This window comes from Nicotiana tabacum, chromosome 4 (genome assembly GCF_000715075.1).
Source record: "Nicotiana tabacum cultivar K326 chromosome 4, ASM71507v2, whole genome shotgun sequence".
Classification (NCBI taxonomy): domain Eukaryota; kingdom Viridiplantae; phylum Streptophyta; class Magnoliopsida; order Solanales; family Solanaceae; genus Nicotiana; species Nicotiana tabacum.
The window spans coordinates 103,473,784-103,499,216 of NC_134083.1; the positions used below are offsets into that span (position 1 = coordinate 103,473,784).

Here is a 25,433-nt window from a genome sequence, read left to right on the forward strand (position 1 = left end):
ACTATGGAAATAGGTCCGCCATCTCCGACAGATAAGCCCCTCATCCAACAAAACTAAACCTTATTCGTTCTTGATGCACTTCACTTGGTCCAAGTCACGAGCCTTCCTTTCTCTTACCTTGGCTAACCTGAACAACCTTTTATCCCCACCTCGACCCTCGAGTTCTTCATACAAACGACCAAAAGCTGCAGTCTTGATCGTCGTAACTGCTAATTTTGCCTCCTTCTTAGCTAACTTATATTGCTCTTTATTCACCCTTCTCTCCTCCTCGTCTACACTTTCTACTAGCTTCAAATATGTCGCTTTCTTGGTCTTCACTTTTCCTTATACCTCTCCATTCTACCACCAATCTCCTCTGTGTCTACCAGAGTAACCCTTCGAGATCCCTAATACCTCTCTAGTGGCTTCCTTAATACACTATGCAGTCGTGGTCCACATAGCGCTTGCGTCCCCGTTACTTCTCCAAGCCCCCCTAGTCATCAACTTAGCCCCCAACTCCTGCGCTTTGGCTTCCGTCAAGGCTCCCCACTTGACCCTAGGTTGGCTATACACTGCCCTCTTCCTCCTCTTCCTCGTGATCTCAAGGTCCATGACCAGGAGCCTATGAAGGGTCGTGAGGTTCTCACTCAGGATGACCTTGCAATTTGTGCAAAGACCTCTATCGAACTTCCTGCAGAGAAGATAATCAATCTGAGTCACGGCCACAAAACTTCGGAAGGTGACCAAGTGCTCCACCTTCTTCGGGAAACTAGAGTTTGCTATCACCAAATTAAACGCTCTAGCAAATTCCAACTGAGAAGTTCCTCCCCCGTTCCTATCTCCAAAACTGAAGCCACCATGCACATCATCATACCCCTCAGACGTCGCTCCAATGTGGCCGTTGAAATCTCCTCCTATGAAAAGCTTCTTAGTATGCAGAATACCACGCACCATCTCATCTAAATCCTCCTAGAAACACCTTTTGACTTCCTCATCCAAGCTTGCTTAGGGTGCATACGGACTGATTATGTTCAAAATAAATCCTCCAACAACTAGCTTAATAGTCAACAGCTTGTCGTTCACCCTCCTAATCTCCACCACTAGATCATGGAGGTCATCATCAACCAAGATACCTACCCCGTTCCTGCCCCCGTCCTCCCAAAATACCATAGTTTGAACTTGCCCACATCTCGCGCCTTATCTCCTACCCATCTAGTCTCTTGTATACAAGCTATATTAATCTTACTTTTCTCGAGAATCCTCGCTAACTCTATAGACTTTCTAGTTAAAGTTTCTATGTTCCAAGACCCCACTCTCAGCCAAGGACCCCTTAGCCCTCTTACCCTCATTACCCCCCGCACCCCCTCCCCCGCCAGGACACCCCCAAGGACAAGACCTTACCGTACCATCGTTCACCAAAGTCACTATAATCTAGATAGTGTTTTGGATAGCGTGAGGCGACAAATAGTGATGAGGGCCCGCTTTACTGAGGCGAGAGGCGAGAGGCGAGAAGCAAAGCGCTCGCCTTTTTTATGTGAAGCGACAATATATACTAAAAATTAAAATATTAAATTTAAGGAGAAAATTTCAGGTTTGAAGAAGCTCTCTGCCTCTGCCCGTGAAGGAATTGAAAAAATAGAGCCAAAAAAAGAAGAGAAGAAGAAAAAGGAAGGAAGAAAGAATAAAAGAAAGAAAAAGCTCTTTGTTGCTCTGCTGCTTTCAAAAACAACATAGCAAAAAATAAAAGAAGAAGAGAAGAAGAAAAAAAAGGAAGAAAGAAAGAAAGGAAGGAGAAAGAAGAAGAAAAAAAAAAGAAGGCAGAAACTCGAATGAGAAGAAGAAAGAAGAAAAGAGATGAGAGAAGCGTACCTGATGAAGAAGCTTGAAGAAGAAAGAACAATCACTGATGGTCTGTTGTGGCTGGGTCGACTTGAAGGAGAAAGAAGAAGAAATAGCTGAAAGCCCTAATCGCTGGTCTTTTTTTTTTCAACTGCCTTTTTCTTTCTTTCTTTTCAAAAAGCGACGCTACAGGTCGCCTGTCCCTACACAGCGCCTCTCGCTCGCCTTTTTGAAATCACAACGCAACAGAGGCAAATAGCGTTGGAGGCTCGCATCGCATCGCCTCACGCTATTAGCGCTGAGGCGAGCGCTATTTACAACACTGAATCTAGGATACACTACGCAAACACTACCCTGAAATCAAGCAACAAAAATAAAATAAATAACCGAAATATAACCTCCAACTACTAGAGGTCACAGAGAAAATGGGCAAAATTACTATAATATAGTTTGGGAAGCAAAAATTAAAGAAAAAGACAAGTAATCTAGACAGGCAAGTCCTAACTAATAGCTAAATAAGGAGGTCTACTAAAAATGACAGTAAAACAAGTGATGTTCTATGGATAAAGCAATACAAGTAAGACAAAATATCGAGATCAATGGTAAAGGCAAGAAAGATAATAATTCAAGAAAGATAGAACCAGACTGTAATCGAGACGTGGGGCTTCGCTGGATTATCCACCTTTTAATACAATAAAATGTATTGTTAGTCTTTATATTTAGTATCTCTACATTACAATTCTTGCTAACTTATCTTCGAATAAAACGATCCCTAAGTTCATAGTAGGTTGATCCAATCTTTATATTATGTAGTAGGCGTTTGGACATAAGAATTATAAAATTAAAAAAAATAGTGAATTTTTTTTTAAAGTGAAAATGATATTTGAAAATTAGAGTTGTGTTTGGACATAAATATAATTTTGTGTTTTTTTGAAGTTTTATGAGTGAAAATTTTAAAAAACATCCTTTTGGAGTTTTTCAAATTTTTGAAAATTTCTAAAATATATTTTCAAGTGAAAAAATAAAATTTTATGGCCAAACACTGATAATGAAAAAAGTGATTTTTTTTTTTAAAAAAAGTGAAATTCTTATGTCGAAACGGGCTCACGTGGGTAACAAATAATTCTTACTTGGACTACAATAGAAATTTGAGTTAGTTGAAAGGGATGGTGAGGTGATGCGATGAACTATCGAACTGCTACTTTTATCGACGTGGTACTGCTATCAGTGTCGCAGATTGTATAAGAAATTAGAAAGTGACACAGATTTAAAGATTTTTCTTTTGGTCGAAATATATTTCTATTTCTACTAGAGTGAAAATTTTCTACTTTTGTTAAACGATAAAAATAAATTTCAAAAGATTTCTACACTTTCGTTAAATGATAAAAATAAATTTCTTTACATAACTAACATGGCCAAATTGGCATATAATCTGAAATACTCAAAAACCATGTCTATATACCTTTGTCTCTTTCGAAATTTTGTAGTCCGTAAATTAAGACGTAAAATTAAAAAAATAATCGTCAAAGTTAGTTTCAAGATTTAATTTTCTTATCATATAGTCTCTCCGTTTCAATTTATCTGAACATATTTTCTTTTTAGTCCGTACAAAAAAGAATGACATATTTCCCTATTTGAAAATAATTTACCGTTATGCAATAATTTATAGCTATACAGAATATATGTGACCATAAATTCAAAAGTCTTCTCTATTTTCTTAAATTCCGTGGTCGATTCACATAAATTAGAACGGAAGGAGTATAATACTCCAAATAAGTCATTTATGTAATAATTCAAAACCAAACAAAATGAAACAAATTAAAACCAGACAGATATCAGTCACCCCATTTTCATACTAGCATATTTATTTTTATTATTTGAAAAGAGAAAAAAAAAAAAAAAGAGAAGAAAGGATCAGATGTAGCCTCCATTGACACGAATGATTTGTCCATTAACCCATTCAGAAGCATCACCTGCCAAAAACCCAACAAACGGCGCAACATCCTCCGTCTGTCCAAGTCTTCCATGTGGACACTCATCAATTACCCTCTTTATCATCTCCTCTGTTTTCCCATCGTAAAACATCTCCGTTGCTATGGGTCCCGGCGCCACGCAATTCGCCGTTATTCCAGTCCCTTTCAGCTCCTTCGCCAGTATCTTTACCATCGCTTCCACCGCCGCCTTCGACGCCGTGTAAGCCCCGTATCCAGGCCTGAACGCCGCCGCTAACGATGTCGTTAAGCATATTATCCTCCCCCCTCCGCCGCGCTTGATTCTGCTCGCCCCTTCCTTGCAGCATATGAAAGCCCCACGTGCGTTCACTTCGAAGGTCCTGTCGAAGTCCTCCAAGTTTGTGTTTAGGATTGATGGGTATTTACCGTCGAGCACGCCGGCGCAGTTGACTAAGATGTTGACCGGCGATTGAAAGGCCGATTCTGCAGAGTCGAAGAGGGATTTGACTTGATCTGGGTCGGAGATGTTGGCTTTGACGGCGATGGCACGTGGGGAGGAATTGGAGGTGGAATTGATTTGGGATACGACGTCGTCGGCTTTTGTGGAGTTGGAGGAATAGTTGATGACGAGCTTAGCACCCAGAGACGCTAAATGAAGGGCGATGGCTTTGCCGATGCCACGAGAAGAGCCGGTAACGATGGCTACTCGATCTTGGAGTGGGAAGTTTTGGCCTTGGCTTGATTGCTGAGCAATATCGACGTTTACTTCCGCCATGACTCCAGAAAACTGATGAAATTGCTACAGGGGAAAGGGATAAATGAAAGTGTGAATAGACACTGAGGATTGAGTAATAGGAATAGGAAGATTACATGAATGAATATTTATATAGACAGTGAAAATGAAGAGAAAGGGTTGGAAAATGGGAGCTAGGTATTGAAGGGGTTGGACGTCACTGCTCAAGTCACTTACTAAGGGAAGTTTTACTCTTTCAGAAAATCCCTTTAAGAACAAGACCCTCGGTCTTCATTTAAAAAAAAAACGTATTATGAAAATAAATAAATAAAAACTGTTTGAATCCAAAATTAAAAATTTATCCTTAACTTAGGGAAGTAATCATAGTCTTTTTTTCTAACTGTCTTGATCGATTTAGATTCGCTAAAATCCTTAAAGGTATTTTTTAAATATACCGTTTATTCTTTATAATATTAATAGTTATCAATTATAATCATTAATATTTTTAATAAGAAGATATATACTTTAATTATATTGCAATAAAAATAATTGTGCTTCAGTTCCAAATAAATATGAATTTTTACTTTTTTTTTTAAATTCAACTCATGTCATAGCCGCGCCAAAATAAAATAAGAGACTTTAAATATCTAATAATTAATAATATTTAATATTATTTAGATACAAAGTTGCCACCTATTATCGTTTATTTACTTGTTCATATAAGAAAACCTAAATTATTCTCATCATTGAAGTCATAAAAGTGCTTAGTTTCATCGGAAAAATCAACACAAATACTACAAATACTAATCAACTCGGAAGTAAAAGTCCTCATCATTTTAGTGGGACTAGTATAAAAACGTTTTACTTGAACGGTTGCAAAACTTGATTTCTTTTACGGTAAGGTAATTCTAAATTACTTTAATGTCCCTTTATGGCCTTTTCGATCGGTGACTCAGATCGATAGCTGGGCACGGGACAATATTTAGTTTAGAATTTTAAAAATTGTCTAGGTATAATTATCACTCGTACAAACATATATGCTATTGAAATTTATTTAGTAACTGTTAAATTTGTCGCGCGAAGACATTAGTGAAATTTTTATAAACAATACATACACATATTTAGCTTAATTCATATGTTAGTTTATAACCTTGGTTTTGTATACGGATAAAATCAGGCTCATGGTACCCCGGTCTCCGACAAAATAAGCCAAGCCCGAGACATGATGACAAGGGACCGAAATCGGGACAAGAGTCTCATCGAGTCATGGTTCGGAATCGGTCCTAGCTTTGAACGACTTCGAAGAACATGGTCGGGCAATCAAGCACGACTGACGGAGGGCATCCTGGATCGGCGAGATATACCTCTCGTGCTAAGGCCCGAACAGAGCGCTTACTACCGGAGCCATCAAGACCACGCTCCCCAGATTCGGTTCGAGCTCCAAGACCTCGGAAAAGCATTACCAAACGGTTGCACACGACTAACGAAGGGACGTGATATCCGCGCCCGACCAGATATCACAGCGCGAATCTCGGCCCGTATCGACAAGATCAGTGATTAACGAAAAAGAAATTTTTTACCTTTTTAAGAATTGTAATAGGGATAAAACACATCTATAAACAAGACCCTACTAGACACGGCTTGTAGACTCCCTAGGACAGAACTGCTCTGATACCAAGTTTGTCACGCCCCGAACCTAGGAGCGATACAAGCACCCGGTGCCTCACCTAACCTGGCGTACCAAATTGCGACTAAGGGACTCTGAACACATAATGTCATACTTTGGCCATGGGGCCACCTTGCAAGACAATTTGCGAAGCAAAATATAAAACTGAATGGAAACTAGCGCTAACTAAACATCAATATAAAGCTAGGCCGAAAAGGCCGTCATAGCTACGACAACTGACAAACTACCAAATTATACATACCAGGCCTACAAACCCAACATACTGTACTAACCAACAGGATATGTCTACAAGCCTCTACTGATAGATGTACTATGATCGGAACAGGGCCCCGACCTACCCATAACATATATACAGATATACATAAGATGTACACAACACTCTAGACCTGGCAACTCCGAAAGACGTGGAGCTTACCGATCAGGCTGAACTCGGGAAACACCTACTGAGGAGATCTACTCGTCTGTCTATCTGAACCTGCATGCATGAAATGCAGCGTCCCCGAAAAAGGGACGTTAGTACGAAATAATGTACCGAGTATGTAAGGCAATAACATAACTGAAAATCGAAACTGAACTGATAATATAATAACTGGAAGTAACTGGGAGTCAAAGATGATCTGGAGATATACTTACCTGCTGATACTGACTCAACTCCTTCAATATAGTAAGTAAAATAATTGTACGGCCTTATAAGGCTCGGTATATATAACTGCTTTGCCATAGTAGGCTCGCTCATAGGCGCTCGGCCATACTAGGCTATGTATCTCGACCATGCTGGGCTCGCTCATAGGCGCTCGGCCACAGTAGGTTCGGTATATAACTTTCCATCTGATCAGAGGTTGCCCAATAGGGGCCTGCCCATCGATTATAGCTCGATGGTAATGAAAATACTGTAATACTGTATATATAGGCTTGCTGCTCTCTTGACTGGAAGAAGACAATACTAAAATTCAATATAGAGTCTCGATAAGGAATAATATTGTAACTTATGAGACTAGAATAGTGTGAATAAATTCATGAATATGAACTTCTCTTTTTGTCTCATTACTAACACATGTAGCTATGAGATCATGCCAAAATGAAGGAAGGCTTAGCCTTAACATACCTTATCACAATCTTTCCAATCACCAAGTTGAACTCACCTCTTCGCACCTTAATCTACAAGAATGATAATAATACTATCGTTAAGTTACGAAAGGTACAACTATCGCACAACGAACGACAAACCTATTTTGTATTAAAACGGGCAGCATCTCCCCTATAATCCTTACTTCCTCCAAATTCAAGATAACACCAACAATACAAGAACAGAACAATAACAACATATATACATCATTTTCCAGCCCTATATACACCATCAAATACTACAAAACAGCCCAACACACCCCAATCTTTTCGTACACAAAACGACCACCGTAGTAGTGTCAAACGACCCAAAAATGTTATGACGAACGACCAGCCAACCACCCTACATTTATATGGTGTTTATAAACCCCCTTCCTCCTCCAAAACTCCACAAAATAGTAGTAAAACACGCAGCCCAACAGCAACACAAAACAGTCCACAAAACAGTCCGCTACAAGTGAATAACTCGAACTCACGGCTTCCGATCACCGTTCCGTGAGTTCTTACAAGTATAGAACGACTTACCATGAATTTACAGAAGAAAAATTGGATGAAAGAGAGAAGTAAACTCACCTTATTTGTTGGATAACTCAGCTCTTATCTTGGTTCTTCAAACTCTAGGTTTTACCTCCAATTGGAACTTGAAAGGGAGAGAAAATCAATTAGGGTTTGTGAGAAATTTTTGGGAGGATTCTTTGCAGAGCTTATGTCTGGTTATTATACTCTATTTTAAGTCTAATATATGAAGAAAATAGGCCCTTAAAAGGCCTCTTTGGACGACCTGAAATGGCCCATTTGTTTGGGCTCTCATTTAAGCAAGTAGGTGACACACCTACTTGTCACCTAGCAGCTTGCGCAGTATCGCACAAATGCCCATATCTTTCTACTCCAATGTCGTATTGACAAACGGTTTAATGAGTTGGAAAATAAACTCATAGATCTTTAATTTGATAGGTGGAACACCCCATAACTCTAAGTATATTGGGAGAAAATCGCAGTTACATTTGACCCAAAGTTTCAGTAAAACTTATGAATGTAACTTGTGATGACTTTCATCGACTTTTGTTCCACAACTCTCTTGACTTCAAAACATAACACACAGATATCATACGACTAATATAAATCATAACATAATCTCCTTATCATGTTAAGCACCCTAGTCTCACCCCAAAGGTATATGTTATAACATTCCCAACTTGTCGACTTTCGACGAAACATTATTTTCTTCAATTGCTTTATCTTCTGAACCGTCCAACCCTCTTTGTACTTGTTGTTCATGATCTTCAATATTTGTAACCTCAGAGGTAACATGATTAAATTAATTTATATACTTTTAAATATTATCTCATTTTTGGTCCTACATTAGTTTGCTTACGATGCATTTTTATGTACGAAAATATAGGGTGTAACATCATTCCCCCCTTGGAAACATTCGTCCTCGAATGTTTACTCTTAGAGACTTTGGAAACTTTTGCCAGAGTATCCTTCGTACACTAGGTTAAAACCAACCTGTACGTAGCCAGAAAATATACTATGCATGCCACACATGGCCAATGTTTATAAATAGCAACACTTTGCCTCACCAACCGTAAATCATAAATACTAAAAGTGAAAAATAAAAGCTTACCTGCTGACCTGCTAGCCTGAATAGAGCTGTGTTGTAGCATCCCATCTCGAGCCATATCTTCAGTTTGAAATAGGTGGGGGTATTTAGACTTCATTTCTTCCTCCGATTCCCACGTCATCTCTTCTACATTCTTGCTCCTCCATAAAACCTTTACGGAAGCTACCTCCTTATTTCGTAGATTGCGGATTTGTCGGTCTAGGATGGCAACTGGAATTTCCTCGTATGACAAGTCCTCTGTAATCTGTACATCATCCGTGGGCACCACTCGGGTAGGATCGCCAATGCACTTCCGTAGCATAGATACGTGAAAAACCGGATGGACAGACTCCAATTCTGAGGGCAACTCTAACTCATAAGCTACTTGGCCCACTCTCCGAATGATCCTATAAGGCCCAATATACCGTGGGCTAAGCTTGCCTTTCTTGCCAAACCTCATCACGCCCTTCATAGGTGATACCTTTAAGAATACCCAGTCATTAATCCTGAACTCTAAGTCTCGTCGCCGCACGTCAGAATATGACTTCTGATGACTCTGAGCTGTCAACAGTCACTCCCGGATAAGCTTTACTTTCTCTATGGCCTGTTGAACTAGGTCTGGCCCATATAACCCAGATTCCCCAACATCAAACCACCCTATAGGAGATCTGCACTTACGCCCATACAAAGCCTCGTACGGAGCCATCTGAATACTGGAGTGGTAACTGTTATTATATGCAAACTCGACAAGAGGTAGATGTTCATCCCAACTTCTTTTAAAATCCAACACACATACTCGTAACATATCCTCGAGCGTCTGAATTGTGCGCTCGGCTTGTCCATCAGTCTGTGGATGAAAAGCTGTGCTGAGATTCACCTGAGTCCCTAGACCTCTCTGAAATGACCTCCAAAAATGTGCTGTAAACTGAGCCCCACGGTCAGATATAATAGAAACTAGTACTCCGTGTAGCCGCACTATCTCCTTAATATATAACTTTGCATAATTTTCTGTTGTATATGTAGATCTGACCGGTAGGAAGTGAGCTGATTTCGTGAGCCTATCGACTATCACCCATATGGAATCGAACTTACGATTAGAACGAGGTAAACCCGTGGTAAAGTCCATGTTTATCGCCTCCCATTTCCATGTCGGGATCTCTATAGTCTGCATTAGCCCTCCAGGCTTCTGGTGCTCTATCGTCACTTGCTGGCAACTAGTACATTGGGCGACAAACTCAGCAATGTTCTTCTTCATATCATTCCACCAGTACACATCCTTAATGTCATGATACATCTTCATCGATCCAGGATGGATGGAATACCATGAATAATGTGCCTCTGACATAATCCTGTCTCGTAGCCCTGCTACATCTGGAACACACAAACGACCCCTGTATCTGAGAACCCCATCTCCCTTGAGCTCTAACAATGGCTTCTTCTGCTGCGGAACTCGCTCTCTCAACTCGACCAACTCTGGGTCCTCGTACTGCCTTTCCTTGACTTCCGCTATGAGGGATGATTTTGTAGTGTTTTGGAGTACAACTCCACCATCCTCAGAATCTACTAACCGAACCCCCAACGAAGACAATTGATGAATCTCTCTAGCTAATTGTCTTTTCTTGGGCTCTACATGTGCTAAGCTACCCATAGATCGGTGACTTAAGGCATCTGCTACAACATTAGCTTTCCCTGGATGGTAGAGAATGTTAACATCGTAATCTTTCAATAACTCAAACCATCGCCTCTGTCGCAAATTCAACTCTTTCTGCTTGAAGATATATTGTAGGCTTTTATGATCAGTAAATACATCAACATGAACACCATATAAATAATGCCGCCATATCTTAAGTGCATGGACAACCGCAGCTAACTCGAGGTCGTGGGTCGGATAATTCCTCTCGTGCTTCCTCAACTGCCTTGAAGCATACGCAATTACCTTCCCATGTTGCATCAGGACACATCCTAACCCGACACCTGATGCATCACAATACACGGCATAACCCTCTAGACCCTCTGGAAGTGTTAGAACTGGAGCTGAGGTCAACCTGTTCTTAAGCTCTTGGAAACTCCGCTCACAAGCCTCTGTCCATTGAAACTTAGTTTCTTTCTGTGTCAACTTCGTCAATGGTGCCGAAAGGGAAGAAAAACCCTCTACGAACCTCCGATAGTATCCTTCTAAGCCTAGAAAGCTACGAACCTCTGTCGGAGTGGTAGGTCTAGGCCAAGATTTCACGGCCTCAATCTTCTGAGTGTCCACCTTTATCCCTTCATCTGATACAATATGCCCCAAGAATGCTACAGACTTCAACCAGAACTCACATTTAGAAAACTTAGCATACAACTTACGATCACGGAGGGTTTGGAGTACCGCTCGCAGGTGGTCCGCATGCTCATCCTCTGAACGGGAATAAACCAGAATATCATCAATAAATACTATCATGAACAGATCTAAAAATGGTCGGAATAGGCTATTCATCAAGTCCATAAATACAGCGGGTACATTAGTCAACCCGAAGGACATGACAAGGAACTCGAAGTGGCCATATCGGGTCCTGAAGGCTGTCTTCGGAATATCTTTTTCCTGAACTCTGACTTGGTGGTACCCCGACCTCAAATCTATCTTTGAAAAGCATCTAGCCCCTGCAACTGATCAAACAAGTCATCGATCCTTGGAAGTGGATACTTATTCTTAATAGTTACCTTGTTCAGCTGCCTATAATCGATACACATCCTCAGCGAGCCGTCTTTCTTCCGCACAAATAGTACTGGTGCACCCCAAGGTGAGGTACTGGGCCTGATGTAACCTTTCTCCAACAAATCTTTTAACTGCTCCTTCAACTCCTTCAATTCGCTAGGTGCCATTCTATACGGAGGGACGGATATTGGTTGAGTTCCTGGAAGCAAATCGATGCTAAAATCAATCTCTCGCTCTGGAGGAATACCTGGAAGCTCATCTGGAAACACATCTGCATACTCTTTGACTATGGGAATAGACTGAAGTGTAGGTATCTCAGCATCTGCATCTCTAACTCGCACAATATGATAAATGCACCCTTTTGCGATCATTTTCCTCGCCTTCAGATAGGAAATAAACCTACCTCTGGGTGTTGGTGTATTACCTACCCATTCAAGGACTGGCTCACCCGGAAAATGAAATCTGGCTGCCTTTGCTCGGCAATCAACTGTGGCATAGCAAGCTGCCAACCAGTCCATGCCCATGATAGCATCAAAATCCATCATCTCTAGCTCAACTAGGTCAGCTGAGGTCTGACGACTACAAATTGTCACCGTACAACCTCGGTAAACCTGTCTAGTAATAATCGATTCTCCGACCGGTGTAGATACCGCAAAAGGATCACTTAGTATTTTAGGCACTATACCAAACTTCCTCGCGACAAATGGGGTAATATACGATAAAGTAGATCCTGGGTCTATCAAAGCATAAGCATCGTGAGAGCAAATGGTTAATATACCTGTCACAACGTCTGGTGAAGACTCTTGGTCCTGTCGACCTGCTAAAGCATAGATACGGTTCTGATTACCACTTGAACTGGAACCTCTACCTCTGCCTCGACCTCTACCAGCCGAAGACTGAGACTCGCGCCCTGAAGGATGCACAGACATAGATGATCCTGTTGCTGAACTCGCTGGTTGTGCCATTCCCCCCGAATCTCTATTTGGGCATTCTCGCATCATATGCCCTGGACGCCTACATGTATAACAAGCATCAGAACCTACTCGGCATTGGCCCAAGTGTCCTCTACCACAGATGTAACACCGTGGAGGAAATGACCATGTCTGCGCAGATCCTCGCTGTCGCTGCAAACCCGATGCCCATGAGCTCTCACCTAGTCCTGACTGAGTATAGCGGTCATACCTGTAACCCTGTAACTGAGGTGGCGGAGGCCTAGGTGGCCGTCCGAAGTACTGGGTCCTATAACTACCCTGATATTGCTCCTGAGACCTGGGAAATCTCATCCTCTTACGTTGCCCTTGCTCAGCCCTTTCTGCACCCTGCTGCCGATGCCTACCCCTTTCTATATTCTGGGCGAATGCCTGAATCCGAGAGATATCCATACTATCCTGCAATGCAGCGGTGGCACATGCCTCGGTTAACTCTGGGGCTAACCCTGCTATAAACCTGTGAATCCTGTCCCGCATAGTAGCAACTATAGATGGTGCATATCTGGCCAATGAGTCAAAACGGAGACTATACTCTCGAACACTCATATTACCCTGCTTGAGGGCTAGAAACTGATCGACTCGAGCCTGTCGGATCTCCCGTGGTAAGTACTGGTCAAGGAAGGCATCTGAAAAATTCTCCCAAATAGCTGGAGGTGCATCACGTCCCCTGGACCTCTCCCATCCCTCATACCAAAGGATGGCTATATCTCGGAGTCGAAAAGCTGCTACCTCAACTGCCTCTTTCTCCGTGGCATGCATAACACGAAAGATCCTGTGAAGCTGATCTATGAAATCCTGCGGTTCCTCCCTCTGATCTGTCCCCGTGAACTCTGGGGGACTCAAAGCAATAAACTCTCGGACCCTTGAACTCCCAGACCCCTCAGAAGTTCCTGCACTAGCTGATGCCCTAGCCTGTTGCTGGGTAGCTACCAACTGTGTCAACAAATGCACCGCACTCCTTAAGTCCTGATCTGATGGAAGTGGAGGGGGAACTGGATGTGCGGTTTCCCTAGGAATCTCCGTAGTTGGTAGAGGAGCCGGTAATGGCTGAGTAGGGGTCTCACCTTGAGCCTCAGACTGGGCCCCATCTACTGGGGGTACCCTGCTGGTCCCCTCACCTACTGCTGTATCTCTCCTCTGGCTAGCCGTAGTCTTCCTAGTCACCGTCATCTGTGATTGCAAACACCAACACATAAGTTTAATTCAAATTTCCTATAACTCAGTTCTGTAGCACGATTTAGATTTCAAAGAAGGGTAACCAACTCCTAAATGCCCTGTAGTGCCCTGCTTATATAATGTGGTGCACAACACATCTATAAACAAGACCCTACTAGACATGGCTTATAGACTCCCTAGGACAGAACTGCTCTGATACCAAGTTTGTTACGCCCCGAACCTAGGAGCGATACAAGCACCCGGTGCCTCACCTAACCTGGCGTACCAAATTGCGACTAAGGGACTCTGAACATATAATGTCATACTTTGGCCATGGGGCCACCTTGCAAGACAATTTGCGAAGCAAAATATAAAACTGAATGGAAACTAGCGCTAACTAAACATCAATATAAAGCTAGGCCGAAAAGGCCGTCATAGCTACTACAGCTGACAAACCACCAAATTATACATACCAGGCCTACAAACCCAACATACTGTACTAACCAACAGGATATGTCTACAAGCCTCTACTGATAGATGTACTATGATCGGAACAGGGCCCCGACCTACCCATAACATATATACAGATATACATAAGATGTACACAACACTCTAGACCTGGCAACTCCGAAAGACGTGGAGCTTACCGATCAGGCTGAACTCGGGAAACACCTACTGAGGAGATCTACTCGTCTGTCTATCTGAACCTGCATGCATGAAATGCAGCGTCCCCGAAAAAGGGACGTTAGTACGAAATAATGTACCGAGTATGTAAGGCAATAACATAACTGAAAATCGAAACTGAACTGATAATATAATAACTGGAAGTAACTGGGAGTCAAAGATGATCTGGAGATATACTTACCTGCTGATACTGACTCAACTCCTTCAATATAGTAAGTAAAATAATTGTACGGCCTTATAAGGCTCGGTATATATAACTGCTTTGCCATAGTAGGCTCGCTCATAGGCGCTCGGCCATACTAGGCTATGTATCTCGACCATGCTGGGCTCGCTCATAGGCGCTCGGCCACAGTAGGCTCGGTATATAACTTTCCATCTGATCAGAGGTTGCCCAATAGGGGCCTGCCCATCGATTATAGCTCGATGGTAATGAAAATACTGTAATACTGTATATATAGGCTTGCTGCTCTCTTGACTGGAAGAAGACAATACTAAAATTCAATATAGAGTCTCGATAAGGAATAATATTGTAACTTATGAGACTAGAATAGTGTGAATAAATTCATGAATATGAACTTCTCTTTTTGTCTCATTACTAACACATGTAGCTACGAGATCATGCCAAAATGAAGGAAGGCTTAGCCTTAACATACCTTATCACAATCTTTCCAATCACCAAGTTGAACTCACCTCTTCGCACCTTAATCTACAAGAATGATAATAATACTATCGTTAAGTTACGAAAGGTACAACTATCGCACAACGAACGACAAACCTATTTTGTATTAAAACGGGCAGCATCTCCCCTATAATCCTTACTTCCTCCAAATTCAAGATAACACCAACAATACAAGAACAGAACAATAACAACATATATACATCATTTTCCAGCCCTATATACACCATCAAATACTACAAAACAGCCCAACACACCCCAATCTTTTCGTACACAAAACGACCACCGTAGTTGTGTCAAACGACCTAAAAATGTTATGACGAACGACTAGCCAACCACCCTACATTTATATGGTGTTTATAAACCCCCTTCCTCCTCCAAAACTCCACAAAATAGTAGTAAAACACGCAGCCCAACAGCAACACAAAACAATCCACAAAACAGTCCGCTACAAGTGAATAACTCGAACTCACCCCAAAGGTATATGTTATAACATTCCCAACTTGTCGACTTTCGACGAAACATTATTTTCTTCAATTGCTTTATCTTCTAAACCGTCCAACTCTCTTTGTACTTGTTGTTCATGATCTTCAATATTTGTAACCTCAGAGGTAACATGATTAAATTAATTTATATACTTTTAAATATTATCTCATTTTTGGTCCTACATTAGTTTGCCTACGATGCATTTTTATGTACGAAAATATAGAGTGTAACATCAGCTCTTTCTCTTGTTCATCAGTGCTGGCTATAGCAAGCCCGGGTCGAGGGTAGATATTTTAATAAGTCTGAAACTATCCTCCTTGTGTGGTCTAAATCTATTTTATCTTTGTTTGTTCAATTTGACTTAATTTATTGCTTTGTATCAAATTAATCCGCGTATCTTTAAAATCACTTACAAATTAATTATTATCCGCTTTTTAGGATAAACGATTTGGCGTCTACCGTGGGGCTAAGGATAATAGCGGCAATTTGATACAAGTTCCCATAACACACCCTATTTTACACTTGTTCTTTGGAGTATCTTTGATTTTAGGTTAAAGTGTGAAATGTCCAACTCCCAGTCTGCCCCTCTAAACGTGGATGCCGAACCCGACCACCATGGCGAGAACAACAATATAGCACCCAGTAACGATGTGCGCCCCGTCGATCTCAGCGGAGTTCCAGTCGCGGACCCAATCGACGCTATCTCGCATGTGGCCATCAATGCAAATTTGCCTACTGATCCTGAGAACAGCGTCCGCAGGAAAGTTTGATCGATTGCCCAAAATACGCATAGCGGTGAAGGTGATGGGATCAATTTGTAGGTGATCTTCAAAATGTTACAGGCTCAGCAGGCAGCGATAGCCCAGTTGCAGAATCAAAGCCGCGCGCCGAGCAAAATTGAGCCCGAGCCATCCCGGGAAGTCACCCGCAGAAATTGAGACCGAATGAAAATGAATCGGGGACCAACCCCGAGATCATAAAGATGCTCGAGGAGCTGACAAAACGGGTAGAATCGGGAGAGAAGAAAATCGAAGCCAATGACAAAAAGGTGGAAACTTATAATTCGAGGGTCGACCAAATTCCAGGGGCACCACCGATACTAAAAGGCATCGATTCCAAGAAGTTTGTGCAATAACCTTTTCTTCCAAGCGCAGCTCCGAAGCCGATCCCTAAGAAGTTCCGTATGCCCGAGATTCCTAAGTACAACGGAACAACCGACCCAAATGAGCATGTGGCCTCCTACACGTGCTCCATCAAAGGGAATGACTTGGAGGATGATGAGATTGAGTCCGTCCTGCTGAAAAAGTTTGGGGAAACTATGTCAAAGGGAACTATGATATGGTATCACAACCTACCTCCTAATTCCATTGACTCATTTGCTATGCTTGCAGATTCCTTCGTAAAAGCACACGCTGGGGCTATCAATGTCGAGACCAGGAAGTCAGACCTTTTCAAAGTGAAGCAGAGGGATAATGAGATGCTCAGAGAATTCGTGTCCCGATTTCAAATGGCACGGATGGACTTGCCTCCGGTCGCGGACGATTGGGCCGTTCGGGCCTTCACCCAAGGACTCAATGTTCGAAGCTCTTTTGGCTTCACAACAGTTGAAATAAAATCTGGTAGAATATCCGACTGTTACTTGAAACAACGTGCATGACCGGTATCAATCAAAAATCAAGGTCGAAGATGATCAGCTTGGGTCCCCTTCTGGGTTCGTTTATCCCGTCAGAGCCGTCGATAGAGTCAAGAGAGACGTTGATTGTGAACCAAGATCAAACAGGGATCGGTATCGACCGTACAATGGAGACTGGAGAAGTAGTGGGTATGGGAGAAACCCTGTGAGAAGTGAAAGGAGGAGTGATCAAGGTCAAAACAACCGGGGACTCATGAGAACAAACAGTTTCGACAGGCCCATCGGGCCTAAAGAAGCGCCAAGGTTATCAGAGTACAACTTTAACATCACCGTCGCCTCCATCGTATCTGCCATCAGACACATCAAAGACACCAAATGGCTTCGACCTCTATAGTCTGATCAAGTCAAAAGGGATCCTAACCTAATGTGCAAATATCATGGCACTCATGGCCACAGAACAGAGGATTGCCAACAACTAAGAAAGGAAGTAGCCCGGCTGTTCAACAACAGACATCTCCGAGAGTTCCTGAGTGATCGAGCCAAGAATCATTTCAGGAATATAGATTCTAATAAATAGGTCAAGCAGGAGGAACCTCAGCACATCATTAACATGATCATCGGTGGGGTCGACGTTCCCTAGGGGCCGATGCTGAAATGCACCAAAGTATCCATCACAAGGGAAACACAGACTCGGGATTACGTGCCAGAGGGAACCTTGTATTTCAACGACGAGGATGCTGAAGGGATCGTATAGCTCCACAATGATGTACTGGTAATATATACTTATAAATAAATCTCGAGTCAAACGTGTGTTAATTGATCTAGGTAGCTGGACGAACATCATCAGATCGAGGGTCGTGGAACAACTCGGTCTACAAGATCAAATCGTGCCTACAGTTCGAGTTCTAAAAGGTTTCAACATGGTATGTGAGACCACTAAAGGGGAGATAACATTACCGGCAAACACCGCCGGGACCATTCAGGAAATGAAGTTCTGCGTGATCGAATGGGACATGAGGTACAATGCCTTGTTCGGGAGACCATGGATTCACAATATGAGGGCAGTGCCCTTGACACTGCACTAGGTGTTGAACTTCCCGACATCGGGAGGAATAAAAACAATTTACTAAGAATAATCGACCGTAAAAGAGTTGTTCGCGGTCGACGAGGTGGTCCCGATATCTGCACTTTCTACGCCAAAGGATCTGGGTTCGGTCATCAAGGGAGAAACCAAATAGCAACTACTGACACCGGCCCCGTCCCAACCAGAGAAGCAGGAGACATGTGAGGATGGCGACTACGGGGTTCCCAGGTCTTTCATAGACCCCGACGATTCCGGCGCTACCAAATCGACAGTCGAGGAACTGAAGCAAGTCATACTGATCGAGCACTTGCCCGATCGAAAGGTATACTTGGGCCCGGGGTTGAGTCCCGAGCTCAGAAAAAAACTCATTCAATTCCTTATAGCTAACATAAATTGTTTCTCTTGGTCCCACCTTGATTTGACAGGGATCCCGCCAGAAATAACCACTCACAAGCTAAGCCTGGACCTAAAGTTCCACCCGGTCAAGCAGAAGAGGAGACCCCAGTCCAAAGTCAAGCATGCATTCATCAAGGATGAGGTATCTAAACTCCTTAAAATAGGGTCCATCCGGGAGGTTAAGTACCCGGACTGGTTAGCAAACGTAGTAGTAATCCCTAAAAAGGGAAACAAATTAAGAATTATTATAAAATAAAGACTGTAAAGTAAAGAAACCGAAGACAAGTATAGAGGGAGATTGATATTTTTATTCAACTTCAAACTGTTGTATTCATATTGAACTGAAAACTCCTCTATTTATAGAAGAAAAGAAGCAGTTGCGAGGCTTTCATGAAGCAGCTGCAAGGCTTTTCTTTAGCTGCTTGTAAGCTGTCTGCATGAGCTGCTTGCAACCTGCCTGTTTAATAAGAAGCTGCTGCAAATCATTTCATTGAGTTGCTTGCAACCTGCCTGCATCAGCTGCTTGTAGATAAATTTCAACAGAGTACTAAATGGATAATCTTCTTTAGGAAGATTATCTATAGCGAAATAATGAATGCACATCCACAATATAATATTTTCATAACACTCCCCCTTGGATGTTCATTAAAAGATAATGTGCCTCGTTAAAACCTTACTAGGAAAAACCCAGTGGGAAAAATCCTAGTGAAGGAAAAAGAGTACACATTTAGTAATACGCATTTTTATATGCCTCATTAAAAACCTTACAAGAATAACCCTATGGGAAAAAGCTTAGTAAGGAAAAAAAAGAAAGAATTGCACATTTCACTCCCCCCTGATGAAAACCTTGTTTCAAATATTTGAGTCTCCACATTCCAATCTTGTATACCATCTTCTCAAAAGTTGAAGTTGGCAAAGATTTAGTGAACAAATCTGCTGGATTTCACTTGAACGGATTTGTTGCACATCGATTTCACTATTTTTCTGAAGATCATATGTGTAGAATAATTTTGGTAAAATGTGCTTCGTTCTATCTCCTTTTATAAATCCTCCCTTTAATTGGGCTATACATGCAACATTGTCTTCGTATAAAATTATAGCTCTTTTCTCACATTCCAAACCACATTTCTTTCTCGAATAAAATGAATTATTGATCTCAACCATACACATTCCCTACTTGCTTCATGAATAGCTATTATCTCAGTATGATTTGAAGAAGTAGCAATAATAGATTGCTTTGTGGAGAGCCATGATATGACAGTACCTCCATATGTAAACACGTACCCGGTTTGAGATCGAGCTTTATGTGGATCAGATAAATAACCTACATCTGCATAACCAATATGATCTGCACCACCGTTGTTAGCATTAACAAGATACATAAGTACACCAATTATACTGAGATAGAGTATTTCAGGACCAAGGAGTTCCTCATCCTCTTCTGGAGGTCAGAACGGATCCTTATTCACTTCACGTGATCAAAAACCCATTTGGTGTACTTAATGGGTGCGCTTTATCCATGTAAAAGCATTTTAAGACCTTTTCTGTATAGACAGATTGATGGATAAAGATCTTGTCTGCTAAATATTCAATTTGCAGACTAAGACAAAGTTTTCCCCTTTGGAGCTCTTCTGGAGTTCCTATGAGATTTATGTCATTAACATAAACAATAAGTATAACAAAGTCTGATGTTGTTTTCTTTGTAAAAATACTTGGACAAATGCTATCATTTATATAACCTTCATTCATCAATTCAGTGAGGCGATTATACCACATGCGCCCTGATTGTTTTAAATCATACAAAAGTTTTTGTAATCTGATTGAGTACATTTCTTGAGACTTTGAATTATATACTTCAAGCATTTTAAATCCTTCAGGGATCTTCATTTTGACTTAATCAAATGAGTCATAGAGGTTATGACTTGCATTTAGATGGCATGACATCTTCAGGTGTCTGGACTATAGGTCCGATCCTCACAATCATTTATAATATTGTGTACTATATTGTATCAAATATATCGTCGACGATCATTTTGTATCGGTTCCTAAGCGACATAACTTGTTGAGACCTCATCACTTTATTTATTTTCAGGTACCTGAACTTCTTCTGAAGTTTCATGAAATGTTATGTCACGGGCTCTTCTAGAGCTCATTTCCTCCTCATTATGATCATTTGCTCCTATCCTTTTCAAGGATTGTTACCTTTGGAACCGATCGGTTTACTACGCTTCATGCGTGCAGTAAACTTTATCCTTCAGGGATTTTAATTTTAATAGGAGCATTTGTAGCTGAAATATGATATTTAATTTTGGATCAGCAAATGCTTCTAGCATTTGACTTGAATTATCTTCTAAGCGAGGATCATATTAATGATAATTCGATTCATATAGCATATTTTCCAGCTATTTATTTCATCTCCCAAATGTTAGAAAAACTAACTCATATCCCCAATCTTCTTTGGGAAACATATCTTTGTGCATTATGGTAGAGACATTAATCATATACCACACATCAAAAGTTATTAGATAATAAAAATATTTGGTTTCTGATCCTAAACCAATTGAGAGGGGAGGACTTATCATATTTTGTTGGTCTGATGCATACAAGTGCTGCTGTATGAAATTTAAAATTTTTTAGACCAACACATGAGGCTTTGTTCTTATAAGCAACATTATAGCCATTAATAGGAGGTATTCAATGCTAAACTATCTTGGATATAAACCAACATCATCAAGATGAACTATCTTGATTTCATAATCTAAAAATTATTCTCTTAATTGAGAAAGACAATTTCAAATGTCAAACTGCATGTTGACAATAAACATACATGTAACCGTCTTATATATGCATCTATAAGTGGTTCACATGATAGGTGAATGGGCCCATATTCACCTTTTATATATTTCAGAATTCGGGTATTTTAGTCCCAACTTTAGTTGGTATAATCAAGTTATTATGAGAACAAGCAACACAAGAGAATTCTTGAAGAATCTTCTAGTTCTTCAGTATATGCTTATCCGAATTCTCAAATAGCTCATTTAAAAATGGCAAATGAAAACTTCAGGTTTATCATGGCATGTGCTATCTCTAAGTAAACTTCTGGTTTACTATGGCATAAACTTTTGCATCAGTAAACTTCTGATTTACTGTGGCTACTTTTGTATCAGTAAATTTTTGATTTACTGTGGCTGCTTTTGTATTAGTAAACTTCTGGTATACTGTGATACATGATGTAGTACAAATTTGAATAATAAGGCGGGTAACTTCTCACATACATATTTACCCCATATGATTGTGGAAATATGAAGATTTTCAATCTTTCAATCATTTGTAGTCTCAATCTAATATTTATCAGACAGTTTGTATATAAGCTCTTTGAGAGCCTTCCTTTATTATCCACAATCTAATATTTATCTGACACTACTGGTGTCATGTGTCTTCTAGATAAATAATTAGCTCTTCAGGAGTTGTTGATATATTTTGTACTATGAAATATTGCTCAGACACTTCTGGTATCATGCGAGAAAATCATAATCAAATGAACAATATAAAACTAATTTTAAATTTATAAATGACGAAAATTAAGAATTTTAATATTTCTACCACTAACTTTGTGACAAATATCTCTTTCAAGGAGAAATATCATTAATATCTGAATATTTTGTATTAATACGACAACCACATAGTCATTGCATCTTTTAAGGAAAGATACACGAGTTGTTATTTCCTTCGGGGAACTCAATAACTAACCATAATATATTAATATGGTTGTAGTAGAAAGCATTCTACAAGAATGCTTTTGCCTTAGAATGATACTTAATAAAATTATACAAGATGTTTTACGTACAACAGGTACGTGCGACAATGATCTTTGTGCCACAAAAATAATATTTATATCATCTGTTATTCTAGCTCTTTCGGAGGTGAGTTGTGGTATTTCTTCATTTATTACAGGGAATGAAAATGTGCTTCAAAAATAACTTTGAATAGCTCATTATTTTATTTACGCACCAAAAGATACAGTTTCATAATATTTTCCTGCTTCGGGAGAAAATTTCAATTGTGTTACTTCTTCAGGAGCAAATTAAAATACGAAAAATTGAGTATATATTTTCTCAATCATATTACCTCTTCTGGAGGTAAATTGTAATATATTTACATCAAGAGCACGTTCATATTTACAACTTTATTAATATTATCACATTCACTTCAGGGAATGGATTAATATTTATCAAAAATTCTCATCCTTCAGGAAATCGAATATAATTATCTGAACACGCATTAATCACATCAATAGTGATACTTCAACCTCTTTTAAAATATTTACTACTTCAGGAGCAAATCGAGGCGTGCATGTAATATAGAGAATATTTCTCTAGCTTATCTTTAATTGTAACCATAGAAAGCCTAAATTATCACTTCTGGTGGTTAACAAAATTTAGTTACAATGAGATATATGAAACATAACCACTTCTGGTGGTTGTATATTTCTTGCAAACTCTGCTGGAGTTTAAGTGGATCTAACAATGTTATCCACTTTGTAATCCTTTATTAAGATAATTAGGATAAAAACAAATACCAAAATAGGCACTATATACGTAACATATAACCAAGTAAGCGATGATAATGATATTAAAATATAAGCAAAGGCTCAAATTAAATTACGAAATTTGGCCACACCAGATGTAGGTGATATCTATATCACTACTGCCAAGAAGAAAAACTCACCACCTCAAGGATATAATCTGTCTTATGATGCTCGTTATGAACAAGATCTAACCACGGACATAAGAGTGTCGCCTTACATCGGAGACGAACACTGAAATAGAAATTAAATTCGAAGTAAGTGCTCAAAATGGCAGAGTCTCGTGCTGATAACGTGTTATAAAATAAAGACTGTAAAGTAAAGAAACCGAAGACAAGTATAGAGGGAGATTGATATTTTTTATTCAACTTCAAACTGTTGTATTCATAATGAACTGAAAACTCCTCTATTTATAGAAGAAAGGAAGCAACTGCGAGGCTTTTCAGGAAGCAGCTGCAAGGCTTTTCTTTAGGTGCTTGTAAGCTGTCTGCATGAGCTGCTTGCAACCTGCCTGTTTAATAAGAAGCTGCTGCAAATCATTTCATTGAGCTGCTTGCAACCTGCCTGCATCAGCTGCTTGTAGATAAACTTCAACATAGTACTAAATGGATAATCTTCTTCAGGAAGATTATCTATAGCGGAGTAATAAATGGACATCCACAATATAATATTTTCATAACAAGAATGCGTGTAGACTATAAAGGCTTGAATAAAGCATGTCCCAAGGACTCTTTCCCTTTGCCTAACATCAATCGCATGATCGATGCAACGGCCGGCCATGAGATCCTCAGTTTTCTCGACGCTTATTCCGGGTACAACCAAATTTGGATGGACCCGGGCGATCAGGAAAAACTTCCTTCATTACTAAGTACGACACCTACTGCTATAATGTGATGCCATTCGGACTAAAAAAATACCGGTGGCACTTACCAACGCCTAGTAAATCGGATGTTCGAAGAACAAATAGGAAAATCAATGAAGGTTTACATTGATGATATGTTGGGTAAGTCCCTGCGAGCAGAGGACCATTTGAAATATTTGCAGGAAACCTTCAGCATATTGAAGAAGTACAATATGAAGGTGAATATGGAGAAATGTGCATTCAGAGTCGGGTACGGGAAATTCCTCAGATTCATGGTATCGAACCGTCGAACATATCACTGTTGTGGACAATGTCAAGGCCGTTCAAAGGTTAACCAGACGCATAGCCGCCCTGGGGCGATTCATCTCGAGGTCCTCCGACAAGAGCCACCGGTTCTTCTCACTATTGAGGAAAAAGAATAACTTCTCATGGACCCTGGAGTGCCAACGAGCCTTGGAGGAACTCAAGCGGTATCTTTCGAGCCCACATCTGCTTCACACTCTAAAGACAGACGAACAACTATACCTGTACTTAGTAGTATACGAGATAGCGATAAGTTGAGTCCTGGTCCGGGAATAGGAAGGTACGCAATTTCCAATCTATTATGTTAGCAGGACTCTAGGCAAGGCCGAAACTAGATACCCTCACCTAGAAAAATTGGCGCTCGCTTTGCTAATAGCTTCTAGGAAGCTGAAGCCGTGCTTACAATGTCACCCCATATGTGTTGTAACCACTTACCCATTGAAGAATGTAATGCATAAACCCGAGCTCTCGGGACGATTGGCCAAATGGGCCATAGAGATTAGCGGGTACGATATCGAATATCGACCCCGGACCTCCATTAAATTTCAAATTTTGGCAGACTTTATGGCCGACTTTACATCGGCCCTAATACCCGAGGTGGAAAGAGAGTTGTTGTTAAACTCGAGGACTTCTTCGGGAATCTGGACCCTCTTTACGGATGGTTCCTCGAACGCAAAAGGATCCGGAATTGGCATCGTATTGAAGCCACCAACATGCAATGTAGTTAGACAATCTATTAGGACTGTAAAATTGACTAACAACAAAACCGAATATGAGGCCATGATTGCAGGTCTTAAACTGGCCAAAAGCTTGGGGGCAGAGGTGGTCGAAGCTAAGTACGACTCCCTCCTTGTGGTGAACCAATTAATGGGACATTCGAGGTCAGAGAGGAATGAATGCAAAGATACCTGGATAAGATGCAGGTAACGTTACATCGGTTCAAGGAGTGGACTCTACAACGTGTACC

General features: G+C 40.6%; 2 protein-coding genes across 2 annotated transcripts; both read right to left on the reverse strand.

Annotated features, from left to right (window-relative positions):
* Positions 1–417: 417 nt before the first annotated feature.
* Positions 418–933, reverse strand: LOC107789089 (uncharacterized). Its single transcript, XM_016610854.1, has one exon. It carries the CDS (start codon positions 931–933, stop codon positions 418–420), a length of 516 nt encoding a protein of 171 aa, XP_016466340.1.
* A 2,631-nt stretch (positions 934–3,564) lies between these two features.
* On the reverse strand, positions 3,565–4,727 carry LOC107789090 (NADPH-dependent aldehyde reductase-like protein, chloroplastic). The gene has a single exon (XM_016610855.2). It carries the CDS (start codon positions 4,543–4,545, stop codon positions 3,733–3,735), a length of 813 nt encoding a protein of 270 aa, XP_016466341.1. The 5' UTR covers positions 4,546–4,727; the 3' UTR covers positions 3,565–3,732.
* Positions 4,728–25,433: the final 20,706 nt, after the last annotated feature.

Bases quoted from the DNA above. Each gene is read 5' to 3' on its own strand.
- LOC107789089 (XM_016610854.1), bottom strand. From the start codon at position 933: ATGGTGCGTGGTATTCTGCATACTAAGAAGCTTTTCATAGGAGGAGAT.
- LOC107789090 (XM_016610855.2), bottom strand. From the start codon at position 4,545: ATGGCGGAAGTAAACGTCGATATTGCTCAGCAATCAAGCCAAGGCCAA.